A 14,526-nucleotide genomic window follows, 5' to 3' on the forward strand; every position below is an offset into this window, starting at 1 on the left:
GCTTATTGTACTTTGTGGATTTCTTGATAACCTGATTAATGACATGGATGTGATCCATTGTAGAGTAGCCTTTCCTGAAGCCATCCTGCTCCCTTGGTTGACTAAAGTCAAATGTTGCCCTTATTCTATTGGAGATTATTTTGGTAAATATTCTATATAATACTGGGAGTAAGCTAATATAGACTTATAATTTTTCAGCTCTTTAACGTCAGCCTTTTTGTGAATTAGTAATGTTTGCATTCTTCCAGTTTTCTGGGACCCTTGCAGTCGACAGACACTTCGTATAGAGAGCCGCCAGTTTTCCTAGAATTATGTCTCCTCCATCTTTGATTAAATCGACTGTTATTCCATCCTCTCCTGCCGCTTTTCTCCGTTTCATGCCTTGCAAGGCCCTTCTAACCTCATCTCTAGTTATGGGAGGAGTTTCTGTATACTGTTCGTTATTGTTTCGAATGGAGTTATCCTGAGTCCTCTGGGTACTGTACATGTCAGTAAAGAATTCTTCCGCTGCTTTTATTATACCTTCGAGATTGCTGATGATATTACCCTGCTTATCTTTCAGTGCATACATCTTGGTTTGTCCTACGGCAAGTTACCTTCTCGCTGATTTCAGACTGCGTCTATTTCTAACAGCTTCTTCAGTCTATCGTGTTATAATTTCTAATATCACTTATTTTCGCCTTGTTGATCAATTTTGACAGTTCCGCGAATTCTGCCTTATCTCTTAAGTTGGACACTTTCATTCTTTGTCGTTTCTTTATTAGGTCCTTTGTTACTTGAGAGAGCTTGCCCACTGGTAGCCTTGGTGCCTTGTCTAACTTTAATTGCTGCCTCTGAAGCCAGCCTCGTTACCGTTTCATTTATTACCTCTGTCATCATCTCTTTGTTCTAAGGCTGCATATTTGTTTGTAAGTACCAGCCTAAATTTGTCTGCTTTTACCCTTACTGTCTCTAAGTTTACCTGTTTTTTCTTGACCAATTGTACTATTTCTCTCTTCAAATTGAGGTGAATCCTGGCCCTCACTAACCTATGATCACTGCACTTTACCCTACCTATCACTTCTACATCCTGCACTGTGCGAGGATCAGCAGAAAGTACGAAATCAATTTCATTTCTTGTTTCACCATTAGGGCTTTTTCAGGCCCATTTTCTGTTGCTATGTTTCCTGAAGGTGTTCATTATTCTCAGCTTATTCAATTCTACCAGCATCTCTCTTCTAGCGCTTCTAGAATCGACACCATAGTAGCCAATTGCCTCTTCACCCACCTGCTTTTCCCCTACTTTTGCATTGAAGTCCCCCATTACTACTGTATACCGCGTTTGCACTTTTCTCATCACTATTTCAACATCTTCATAAAACTGATCTACCTACTTCTTCGTCGTGACTGGATGTTGGAGCATACGTTTGTACTGCCTTTAATCTATACCTCTTATTGAGTGCTTATGACTACTGCTACCCTCTCATTGGTGCTGTAGAATTCATCAATGTGGCTCGCTATGTCCTTATGGATTAGGAATCCTACCCCGTATTGCTTCTTATCTGGGAGACCTCCATAGCAGAGGACGTGGCCGTTATTCAGCGATGTGTAAGCCTCACCTGTTCTAATCTCGCTAAGGCCAATAATATCCCAAACAATGTCTGACAGCTCTTCGAAGAGTCCTATGCTAACCTCACTCGAGAGGGCTCGGGTGTTAAACGTTGACAGGGTCAGTTTCCATAGGCGCCCTGTCTGGACCCAGAGATTCTTAGCACCCTCTGCTGCGTTGCAAGTCAGACTGCCGCCTTGGTCAGGTGCTCCGCAGCCACTGGGGACTGAGGGCCATTGGTTAATTGAAGAGATCGCTAGGAAGGTTGTAGCCAAATACTGCACCAGGGAGGCCAATTCCTGTTCTGGTGAGGGAGTGTCTTTGTTCAAGCTTAGTGGGCCTTCCTAATTTGGTTATACTTGGATTAGTATAGCCCCACTCAGTCTCGGCATCTTTTGTCGGTGTCAGGCGTCACTCCAAGCCTGCAGATGTAGTGCATCAGAGAATGTAAAAAAAGAAGGAAAGAAAAAAACCGGGGAGGGGGGCTTGAACTTCCGGCTACCGCAACCGAACATTCGGCATAGCTCAGTAAGGTAATCCCGCAGGCAGCAAGGCTACCTTGTGGCTGATAGGCACGGCCCAGAGGGCTCTACATGCCTAAAAGATCCGCTAATTTTAGTGCCCTTTGCGGATTTTGCCGATGGTCATAGGTTGCACGACATAGTTTCAATTCTCGTTTGCCCTAACCTCTTGTTTCCAGCATCTCACGCATGCACGCAGTCTTGAGCACACCTAGGTACACGATATATTTTCGCTGAATTTGAACAGCATTTAACACTTGTGCGTAAAAATAAAGGGAAAAGTTTTTCAGCACTTACTGAAAGGCCCCGAGTTGCGTATGATTCATAGAGCTTAATAAACTGAAAATGTCAGAACTGTAAACTCTTCATATCCCTATTTCAGTTTAGGAAAAAAGTATGGCAAAAGAAACCTTCAAAGGAAGCCTGTTCTGTTCAAAATGCTCTGAAAGTTGCTCCATTATTTATATAATAAAAGCGCACTGCCATAGTGGCTACAGGAGGGCAGTTTTCCTTTTACAATACAGTGAACGACCGCTTTTCCGGACTGTCCATTTTTCGGATGTTTTCGCAGCCCCTAGGGAGTCTGAAAAATCGGGCGTTGACTGTACAGCCTGTTACAGATTGTTGGCATTGCACACTCGGCGTTATCCTACCAGATAATGCCAGTTTATCTGTCAGAGGAACTGAAACAGATCGTTTTCTCAGATTTTGTCTGCAATTAGTCTATAGAGGCAAAAATGACATCTCTCTTGAGCAAACATTACACAAGTTGCAAATGTCAAGAGTACTCATCTTAACGAAGTTTTTCATTTAATTAAACTATAATTCACTTAACTTTATGAAACTGCGGTCTAACTGTATGGCTTCAGTAGTTTAGAAATGGCACTGCTACCTTTTATTCAAGTCATCTTTTCCCAGCCCTTCACTGCTTCCTGTGCTATGTCAGGAACACATTCTACCCACTTAGACCAATTCAGCAGTACTGCCCATCTTGCATGCACAAAAGTGTAGCATTTCGACTTACTCTGTTGGACATTTCGGCGAGCATTCTGAGACGGCAAGAGGAGAAATGTACTTAGTCGCTCTCCGCTTCCTCAGAGTCACAGAAGATGGAAGGATGAAGTTGTCAGCACTGCGACATGGTTCGGGTGCATCTGCTGCAACGCCAGATATATATTACCAAGTGAACATGTATTCTGTTTCACAGCAAGTGATGTAAGGGCTAGGATAAACTCTGAAAGATTGGGTAGAAAACCTATTATTTTTCAGCACAGAGAAAGAGGAAGAAGAATCATTACAATTTATTAACCATGCACTTTATACTGGCCAATCTTTGCTGTGCAGCATAAGATTCTAGAAGCAATGACGACAAGAAAACGGCAGCAGAGTTTTCAAGTGTCTTCATTATATGTTTCAGTTTCATTTTGAAGACGTAGTGTAGCTTTCAAAGATGGCGGAATACAGGACACCCTCTGGGTTTTGGTACGGGACTGACGTGTGGGACTCTGCGAGGCATGTGAAACCAACCTGGTGGCGAGGCCTTTGCACTGATCAACAACTGACACCTATAGCTTCTAGGCTGATTCAGATGCAGTAAAACCTCGTTAAACCGTACCCGCTTAAAAAGTAGTTTCATTTTAAAAGTAGTAAAGTCAAATCCCAGACTCAGTGGCCTTTGAACATAATGTGTTTTGTATCCGCATAAACCGTACCAATTTATTGCGTACGCATCGGTTAAAACGTAGCGTTTCCACTTTTCGTCGCGCAAACACGGCGGTGCGTCGTCTCCATTGGGAGGCCCGGCAGAACAACAAGCCTCAGAGATCGGAACAACGACCTCCAAGCGCCCTGTGCATTTGCTCGTGAAGCCGTATCAACATCAACATCATTTCGACGCCGTGCCAGAGAGCATCAAAGCTTGTTCATTCTATGGAGCGTTGTGACGTTGTGCAAGCGAGGACTCTCATCATGCTGAAGCTCGGACAAATGCTTAGCATAGAAGAAAAATTAGACATCGTCCGTGCTATTGAACGTGACACGAAGTCGGCACTGGCACGCGACAGGGATCTGCTGTTGACTACAGTGTGTGGCATTTGGAATGCGAAGCAGTTACTCGGCAGTGCTGCTGTGAGGGCGAAGAGATGTCTGCTACGAGGTTCGACTTTTCGCCATTGTTGCTTCTGTTGTTGCCAAAGTGTCAACTAGTGACAGTGATGCGGACAACACGGAAAGCGACAGCACGGGAGATTCAGGCCAGACAGTGGCAGAAGCTGCGCGTGCGTTACGTCAGCCTCATGAATGAAATCGTAGCGACGAGAACCAGGCGTGATAATGTAACCATTCCAAATGAAAAGTATTCTGAACTCCAGCACCCAGCAATGAAAAAGGCACCCCGGGACTTCTGCAGCACTACTGCGGGCTTACACGGAGAATACGTAACGCCAATGAGGAATCTGCCATGCGAGTGTTTGCCGAGACAGTGGCCGAGAAGAGGAAGCTGCATGAAAAGGTGGCTCACAGCTTCGGTTAGTTTAAGGCCACTGTCATCGCAGCGAGGCCGCTGCGGCATCAAAAGAAAATAACACTTTTGTTGCACAAAGTGAATAAATACTGCATGTTTTTTTCTCCTTTCATCGCACTCTCTCCGAATTCCATTTTCAACAGGTAAGTGGGCGATCTCATGCTAATGTGGTTAAACAGTACGACCGTTTAGTACGTACTTTTTCCGAGCTCCGGCGAACAACGTTTTAACGAGGTTTCACTGTACCTTCGCCATCTGCCAGCTGTGAACAAAACTGGTTTTTGTTTTGAAATGCTCGTAACGAGTTTTGCAACAGACTCGCAAGTAAACATGTTCGAAAGCTCATCCATGTGCAATCAAATCTGAATGGGGAGCAGCTGCAACTGATTTTAGCGCGAGTGTGTTCAGTGAGAGTGATTGACAGAGTGACCTTTTTCAGTTATCAGATTAGCCATCTTTTGTAGAAGAGGACGTGTTCATTCCATTGTCTTTGCATTCTTTGAGTAATTAGTGCATGTATTTAGGGATAATTATTTTCCATTGCAGGAATAGTAAATATAAGCTATTTTTAATGAAGTCGCAATTTTTACTCAAAATTTTATAAACTTTCTGAAAAAATACGAAAAAAACGCCGCAGCACATGGGTTCGGAAAACCCAAAACAGTGCCGGAGGAGAAAAACGCAGCAGGGGACCTTTTGTTCCATTGCAGAGGTGACCACGGATCAGGTTTTGCGAGCACGTGCTCCGCCCAGATATGCGTCTTCTAGCAACGGAGGCATGTCTCTTCCTCCTTTCCCCCTTTCTACGCATGCTACTTTCGCTTATCTTTCCGAGGCCGTACCAGCTATGGGTGTGGAACAATGTAGCCTCCGTGCTAGTGGGTATGTCACACAGTCACACTTGCTTGCGCTCTGAAACAGTTCAGGTGTCCGCCTCGAGCGAGACAGTTGCAGTGTCCATGGCAAGGAATGTGAAAACAAAGAGAAACATTGTGCTTTGGGGAGGCAATAGGGAGCTTCCTCTTTGTCAGTGGTTTTCTTGGCGTTGGCATCTCTTTTCTGCATGCCGTAGTGAATGGCAGCAGGATTTATGGAACATAGCAACAATGTCAGGCCGAGAGCCAACAGCAACATTTTTGTGGCTACTAGCTCATATGGTGACAATTGATGAACTCATGGGCTAATGGATGGGATGGTTAATCCTGGAGTGTTCAATATAATGACCTGTCAAAACAATGACCAATATGTTGCAGTGCCCTAAAGTTCATTATAGTACAGTTAAACCTCTTTACTACAAGCACCAAATTAACGAACTTTTCAGTAATCCCCAGCTGACTTCTTAGGCTTCCAATCTAAAAATATTTCTGTGCTATCAACTCCAGAATACCGAACTTTTCAGAATAATGATAGTTACTCAGCTTCCGTGTCATGCTAACAATGCCTCAGAGTACTATGAACTAATATTCAGAAATCTGGGGATTCTTAGATTTCTGTGCATCCTTCACGGCAGCCAAACACTACGCTAGCAGACAAGGCACACAGCAGATGCCATGATGCACGGGTTCGGAAAACCTGAGACGGCACTCAATAAAAAAAATGCCGGATTAAATTTTTTTACATCTACTTTAGAGGAGAAGACACATCGTGCTTTGCGAATGCATGCTACGCCGAGGCAAGTGCTGCCTAGCAACAGAGGCACATCTCTTCCTTCTTTCGCCCTTCTTGCCTCTTAACTTCTAAGGAAGGAGAAGACTTGACTATAGAATTCCACATGTAATAAATGCTTTTTGGTTGGAAACATCCCCTTTATCATAGTTAATCTGGTTTAGCATCCCAAAGCAATGCCTGGACTATTAGAGATGTTAAAGATGAAGGCTCTAGATTAAGGGTTTCTATGGTGTTCAGTTGCATATTTAGCACGCTGGCATCTCTTCTACTGTGTCCCTGTTGTAATGTGGTCATGAGGGCAAGGAATCATCCCCACTGAAGCGCTATGGGCTGTGTTAGAATAGATTTAAAATGGGACAGATGACTGCTAACCAAGGAATGATAAGATTAGAGCTGTTCTTTGACATATCATTAAGGGTCTCAGTCTGCTTGCATACCATCAGCCAAGTTGGGATATTCACTGTAGTGTGCTGGCGAGTCTGGCAAGGGGATGGCGACATTTGTTTTGGCATCAGTTGTGGTCACCCGTGGTGGAGTAAGCTCTGGGGAGGAGTCACCTGAATTAAAGAACAAAATAAATGAATACAACTAATCAGAAGCAGTTCATCACAAGACACAAACAGCTTCAGACACAGACTACCTTGGATGTCTCGTAACATGGCTATTGTCACCATTAAATGTTTCATACTGGTGCACTACATGTTCAGAGAAAGATTGTATTCGAACGTAAAAAAGGTGGAGTTGGGATAATTGCAATGAATTAATGAATGCAAGATATCAGCTGAAAACAATCGTAAGATGAAGAGAACACAGGACATAATTGTGTATCTGAACCTTCTATCACATTGTTAGATTACGAGACAGTTGCTTGCCGATGTATTTCTTGATGTCACTTAATGGCATATGCACAAGCAGGTTGAGTTTCCTTTTGTGTTTTGCACCTAATAAAGATTAGCTGTGTCAGCGTTCAAAGTTTTCGAAGAGTGCAAAATTTTTGAAGTAGGTATATTATTCTAAATCAATGGATACAATTTGAAAGACATGCGTTATCAATCATCAATTTCAGTTTCAGCAAATCACATTACCATGAAAGTGCTCACAGCCAAGTCAAGCCAAAGACGAATCCATTTACAGTCACTGACTTGCTTTTTGTCACTGCTTGATTTACTTATTTACTACAAATACCTACAGCATCCGAGCTGGGCATTATCGTGAGGGGGTTAATTACAAAAATAAAGGTCAAAGATTGAACTTTGCGAAAAACAGCATCATCTCAGCTATGGTATCAGGGTGTCTACCAAGTTGACATTTCCAAATTCCCTGAGTTTTCCAGGTTTTCCCTGAGTGCCTTTGCACATTTCCCTGAGTGATGCAGAACTATGTTTTGTGTCAAGACGGGCTGAAAACATATCGCCTGATTCTGTCACTTTCGAGTAAGCGCATGAAAAAAAATAATAAAGCGACTTAATCCAATTTGAATACTAAGGAGTAGTGTTTATTCAGAAAGAGAATAGAAGGCAGGGGTTAGTAAAATGCACAGCAAATAAAGTGTCTTCGAAAAAAATTGCAAATGGAGTCAGACATTCACAAATACGAATAAAAAGGAGATGCACATAGAAGCAAATATATTCGAATATGAGCTATTTCTATCAACTGATAGCAAGCTCAGTGGTATGAGGCCCGAACTCTGTCACAATTGAGATTCTCTCTCAACCGCTCGTAAGTCAACCTGAACTGTCCTGACATACTCTCAGCCCAAGCATGACGCCTGAGTGTTGTGTTTCACTGCTTTAACGAGTTTATTTTGGTTTGGATGAGGGACACCTGCATCTCGGCATCAGCCAAAACTGTTTTTTGAGCTCAAGCTCCTTCAAAACGGTGCATACGTCATTTCTGTTCTTGTCCTCCTTCTGCCACTCGTTAGCCCCAAGGACCATTTGAAGCATTTTGGTCAGTTGCACAGGCCACGGCCGATTTTTAGAACTCCTTAGGGGTCGCGAATATGTTCCAAAATCGGCCAGTTGGAAAAAAAATAAATGCGTGCCATTTACTGCCCTTAGGGGCTCAAACCGCCACAGGCGCGTTCGAAAACACACTGAAGGCCTGTCGGTGCACATATTAGGCATATCGGGGCACGTACTGTGACAGAAAATACCGGGTGCACGTGTGTATAATTAAGGAATACGTACTGTTTTCCGTGGCAATAGCCCCTTCCCACGCTTGTTATGCTTCACTGCAATACTTTTGCGTATGCTTCACCATGTAACATTTCTGTACAGAGGCGAAGCTAACTTTCGGGAATCGGCATTATGCAACGCGCCGTGTTTTCTAAATTTCTAAGCCAATCGCGAGGAACCCAAAGGCGGAGTCCGTGCCATTGCTGACAGCAGCTAATTCTTTTAATAAAAAACTCGGCACCCAACGGCAAGAAGCTTCATAGCGAACGTCGAAGCAGCTAGGCCTAGCGTTGCCGCAGTGGAGGCAACGGCTGCCAGCGGATCCGCGTGCGAGAGTGCCGGTTCGAGGTGTCGAAGTAACCAAAACGGCGGCGGTGGTGCCTTTGATTATTGCCGTTTCGGACCTGCGGTCAGGGCAAAACGTCCGGAAAATCGGACGGCGAAGAGTTCTTGCGTCCGAAATTTCACACGTTCTGATAAGTTGACTATGGGTTACGTGGCGGTGCCGCGAAGCCGTCCAAATTATCGGGAATCCGCAAAGTCGGTCGTTGAGTGCACACTGGCAACTCCTCCAGCCGACGACAGGGTGTCAAAGACGATTCATTACGACTCCTGTCTGTTGCTCGAGCCAGCATTACCGCGACTTTCGACGCTTTCAATAAAATTGCCGCTAATTTTTACTGATAGAGGCCCAAATTCCCTGAGTTTTCCCTGACTTTTTCCAGACTACTCAAAATCCCCGAGAATTCCCGGTTTTCCTGGTTGGTAGACACCCTGGGTATTAAAAATACAATCATCCTAATTGGTAAAGAAAGACAACACATCCAATACAAGCATCAGATTATAAAATTCGTTACACAATGCATAAAACGGCACACTAGAAATATTGTCTAAAACGGATTCATGTAAAGTTCTCTATGACAGATGAAAAATTGGGTGCAGACGCTACTTCATCCGGGAGAAAATTCCATTCTGCAATTGTTCGCAGAATGAATGAAAACTTAAATACATTAATACGACTTTGGTAGGCCCGTATTTGGTTGGAATTGCCACGTCCCTTAGATTGATAATGAGGTGGTTTTAAATATATGTTCTTACCGATTCCTGTATTACCGCTGTTAATGTTGTCTAAAAGCTTTAACCTGATTATTTGATTTAATTTTGTAGTCTTGGATGCCCGTGACGAATCTTGCAGCCCTTTTCTGAGCACGCTCTAACTTATCTTCAAGAACACTTGTGAAGGGGTCCCATGCTGCGCAAGCATATTCTAACACTGGCCTAATATTTGTAAGATACAAAGTTTCCTTCAAAGGTTTGTGCACATACCTGAAGTTCCTCTGGAAAAGGTGCAAAAGGCGGCATGCTTTAGCGCTTGTTATGTCAATGTGGGATGTCCAGTTTAATGCTGCAGTTAAAGTGACGCACAGGTATTTGACTTCTTCAATGCATTGCACTAGAACATTTACAGAGTATGTACTAGGCACCTTTTTCTTTTTGTTCATAAATTTAACATAACACTTTGCTACGTTAAACCGATTTTCCATTTAGGACAACAGGAACAACTTTTTTCGAGATCAAACTGCAACACACTTGTATGTTTGGCACATGACACTGGATGGTACTCAACACAATCATCCGCATACAGTGCGATATTTGAAACACAGCCTTCACTTAAATCATTGATAAGTATGAGGAACAGCAACAGCGCAAGGACTGACCCTTGAGGCACACCTGATAAAACATTAACCGTTCTCGACATCGCACCATTCAGAACCACCTTTTGCTGCCGTTTATACAAATAACCTTTAAGCCAACCGAAAGGTGAATCAGGGAGGCCAAGACATGACAGTTTGTGCAAAAGCAAGTTATGCAGGACTACGTCAAACGCCTTTCAAAAATCAATAAAGATAGCACCTATTTGTGTACTATTGTTAAAGCCGAGTGCAACGTCATGTATAAATTCAGTGAGTCGAGTGGTATAGGATAATCTCATGTGAAATCCATGCTGGGTCAGGATGAAAAAATCACGGTCATGAAGGTGCTTAATAAGACCAGAGTAAATAACATGTTCTAGTGTTTTACAACAAACAGATGTCAAAGAGACCGGTCTGCAATTGCTTGCCAAATTATTTGACAATTGATACAAGGTCACCACCACCTTTATTGAACCAATGTATAACTACGACCAAAGTTTTGAATGGCTGACCTTAGGTGCCTTGTTCTATTTTTGTGCATGTTCCGCATGCATGATACAGTTAAAAATGGCGGCTGTGAAGAAGGCATCGTTCAGGTTGTTCGCAATACCCTTACTCATGATATAGTTTCTCAGCTACCTGAGAGCCATTTGGCTGGTAAAGCCTGACAGCAAAGGTAGGTAAGGTAGTGGGTGGCAAACCGATGTGGGAAGTTAACACCCACAACTGATCAGGTCCGAGATTGTACCCATGGGCTAGACTGAGGGCCAAAAAAGCAGAGAGCATGCCTATCAAGTTCATTTGTGCACTCACTGCATGGAATGGGTTAAGCTTGCGTGTAGACCGAAAGCATCAAAATGAATTTGTGCAACACAGCATAAGCTGCCAGCACCACACAGTCAAGGTAGCACTTCACAGCAGTGGCCTAGCAGTAGAGCATCCGCCTCATATGGGGGAGGTACCGAGTTCAAATTCCGGTGCTGCCAAAAACCCACCGGCCTTTTCTAATGGGTAGAGATGTTTCTTGGCATGGTGCTCGGCTTCTCGTGGTGGTCCACATCAGGAAAGAGGGCCCAACAGAGATTTACAAGTTGTCCGAGTGCCTCCTGTCCAACCATAGAAGGCCTTGTTGAAGAGCATCCGCCGTGGCTGTGGGAGGCAAGTCCTGCCACCAGGTAACTACCGGTAAAATAGGCCCGCTCCAAGCCTGGTATTCAGCCATCACAGGACCTCAATGCTTGGAAAGGGCTGTTTGTCCCCAAAGGCCTCAATAGGTGCATTTGGGGCGCCAGATGGGAAATCGTCGCCATGGGAGCGGCCCAACCATCACTTATTTTTTGTGTTCGCGAGGGTTTCGACGGGCATTTAGGGAATAGGCCCCTTTTCCAAGCGTATCACTGGAAGCCGAAAGCCAGGCCGGGGTACAACACTTGTGCCCATTTGAATTAATGGGTGCCCGGCGGCAGAGAGAATCAAGCGCACTACCTCCCGCAGCCAAGATAGGCGCATTAAGAATACCTTCGCTTGTAGTACGCTGATGCATCTAATGCTAGTCACATGAAACCTTGCGAATGAGTAGGTACAGACGAACCTGCTTATAACCGATATATTGTTAAAACCGTATCGTTATAAAAATGAGAAGGTGCTGCACTATCAACTTTTGTATGTTTTACATTGTGAAATAGCTCGCTTACTACCATGCTCTAATGCCACATTACCGGTTGTAACGATGAAGTCTGGCTGCTGGGTGTTTGTGTGAAATCCTTGAAGAGAAAAGAAAAAAATTGTAATCGCTGAACGATGGGCTTTTTGAGGCTCTCTCGCATCGCCCTTCCTCCCCTCTGAAAACTAATGGGCTGCACCCATAGCTCTAGGCTATGCCACTCTCTGAAACACGCACGGACCTCACCAACTGCACTGCTTCCAGATTGCTTGCTGGTTCCTCTTTCAGCGAAGTTCTGCAAACAGCTTAATCGCTCGTGTTGGTTGCGTCGAAATCATTCCTGGCCATGTGGTTTCGCAGCCTTGTCTGACTCACCATCGAAACGGAAGATGGCTGATCTGCCCACTGATCATCTGCAATGCACAATGTTGCCGGTCATAAAAAAGCACACGGCTATAGATTTGGAAACCAAATGCTTCTAACCGATGAGGTGATCGCCGCAAACATGCTTGCATCAAACAGTGATAGTGATGACGGCAGCGATGATGCGGTAGGGCTGGCTGCCTCAACATTGTCCTCACAGGTGGCCTGGCAGATGATTCAGTCCCCCCCCCCCCCCCCCCCCCCGGTGCTTTGTTTTCGCGAGGAACCTTCCGCTGCACTACATGGAGCACCTGGATGCCTTGGAGAAAGATGTCGGCAAGCTTTGCGTAAAGCATGCAAGGCTGACGGACATAGGGTTTTCTCATGCAAGCCAGTGAGAAGTACGTGGCGAGAGGCTTGTGGCGATCTCGCCTCGGCATTTCTTCTGGATTTCTCAAGCTGACAGGCTGCCGCGGCAACCATCTCGCATTTTTTAAAAGGCCCCTTTTGAGGCCACCAAAGCAATGCCTCGACAGAGCTCACATATCGCCTGCCACTCATAATCCCTCAGAAGTTGTTATAGCAGTGTCATTCTATAACGTCGACAGCCGCAGCTTGTTACATGCGCTCGGGGCGCCCAGGAAGCAGTTAAACGAGTGAACACAATCAGCAGCCAGATGGAGGAATGTGGTGGGGAGGGGCACTGGCCTCCCTGCCATTAAATAGTTTTCTCACAACAGCTTCGCCATACCCCCTTTTTCATGCAACCCGGTTATAATGATTATCAGTTGTAACAATGGAATTTTTGTGGCACTTGAATATTGTTGCAAGTGGGTTCGACTGTATCCCCAAAAATGAATATCTGAAAACACTACAAACCTTTGTCAGTGACTTTTGATATAAGTCACCTCTACCAAATCCAATATATCACTTTTTTAGGTGGTCCCCACTAATCCTGCATTATCATATGGCGAAGGCTTTAGAGGCTGAGCCATGCATAGCGTAACATTTAACAGCATGTTCACACAATACGTTTCTCAACTGTTACGTCTTCCTCTCGCAGTCCCATGAAAAACATTAGAAGGGTTCTACTAGTATACCATCTGTGTGCAGAAAAAAGCATAACTAAAGGCTAGCGCTAATGACAGGAATCATCTGTGTTTGCACATTATAATGTCAATAGTCCATACTATACAGCATCTCTTTCAATATAGGAGGTAATGAGTTACAATGAGATATGGCAGCCATACTGTGACCTGTGTTTGTTCCACTATGACCAACACTTGGCATGGCCCAATGGTTTGCACAATGAAGAAGAGTCTACAGGTATAGTCGCATGTTTCGAAAACACTTACCATATTGCAATATGGGGGATTTGTAGACCTCTACACAATCTTTGAACGGACTTCTGTACTTTTCAAAGTCGGGCGAGAAGAAATGGAGTTCAAATGGCGGCAGAGGGCTGTAGGAGCTGCTACTGGATAGGCTCGTATCCCCGTATTCATGGCCAACTGAAGGTACGATGCTTTTACTTGACCTAAGGGTTGAAAACAACAGTGGCAAGCAAGGGGGAGGGTGAACACTTGAAATTTCACTATGATTTAGTTTTTACTTTTTAGTAGAGGTGGGTAAACATAAGCATTGTTGAATACAGATATAGTAAGCATTGGATACAGTGAACTCTGGATAAACTAATCAGAAGTGCTGGCTAAACAGAACGGTGATATCAACTTTAGTTGGCAGCCCACAGGCACAACGTAAACAAACTTGGGTTAAGTGTAACCCATCTTTCTGTGAATTCCGGTCAAATGGAACTTTAACAGAAACTACCACCTCCCTCATAGTTCTATGGAAAAGTAAAAGTTCAAGGAACATGTCAAAGGGTGATGCTATGTAGAGCGAATATAACCCAGTCCAAGCAGTAGCAGGAAGGTTAACACATATTAAAGATGGAGAAGTTGCAATGGTGTTCCCATCACGAGTACTTCAATAGGCATTTAATGATTCCCGAAGAGGAAGAGAGCAATGGAATTGGTAGGCTCTTTCAGTTTCGTTACCACTACTGTTGCATTTACAGCGCCAGAAATAAGGAACCCCAGACGATGCTCTCGCTACCTGTTCTGAAGAGATTTGAAATTATCAGGAGTTTGTGGCGAAGGCCATGATTCAGACAGATAGTACTGTTCCAGTGTACGTTACTGTTTCTAACCAGTCTGCAAGAGTTGCAGTTAAAAGTTCGAAGCACTTTTTTGAGCACGAGGACTGCACAGAACTATTGGGTATCCTTCCGTGCATGCACATTACCTTGTGCAAAAGAAGCGAAATTAGGAG

General features: G+C 44.2%; 1 protein-coding gene across 7 annotated transcripts in view; it reads right to left on the bottom strand.

Moving 5' to 3' along the window:
* Window positions 1-14,526, bottom strand: part of LOC142584930 (uncharacterized) — an 83,824-nt gene that overhangs the window by 23,004 nt on the left and 46,294 nt on the right. For 4 of the 7 annotated variants that reach the window (XM_075695289.1, XM_075695288.1, XM_075695285.1 and 1 more), the window contains 3 exons: window positions 13,551-13,732; window positions 6,736-6,855; window positions 3,134-3,266 (listed from right to left, as the gene is read on the bottom strand). In XM_075695289.1, the coding sequence (XP_075551404.1) occupies window positions 3,134-3,266; window positions 6,736-6,855; window positions 13,551-13,732 (435 nt within the window). The remainder of the gene's footprint in view (window positions 1-3,133; window positions 3,267-6,735; window positions 6,856-13,550; window positions 13,733-14,526) is intronic. The other 3 variants (XM_075695287.1, XM_075695286.1, XM_075695284.1) reach the window with 3 other exon arrangements.

Source organism: Dermacentor variabilis, chromosome 6, assembly GCF_050947875.1.
Source record: "Dermacentor variabilis isolate Ectoservices chromosome 6, ASM5094787v1, whole genome shotgun sequence".
NCBI lineage: Eukaryota > Metazoa > Arthropoda > Arachnida > Ixodida > Ixodidae > Dermacentor > Dermacentor variabilis.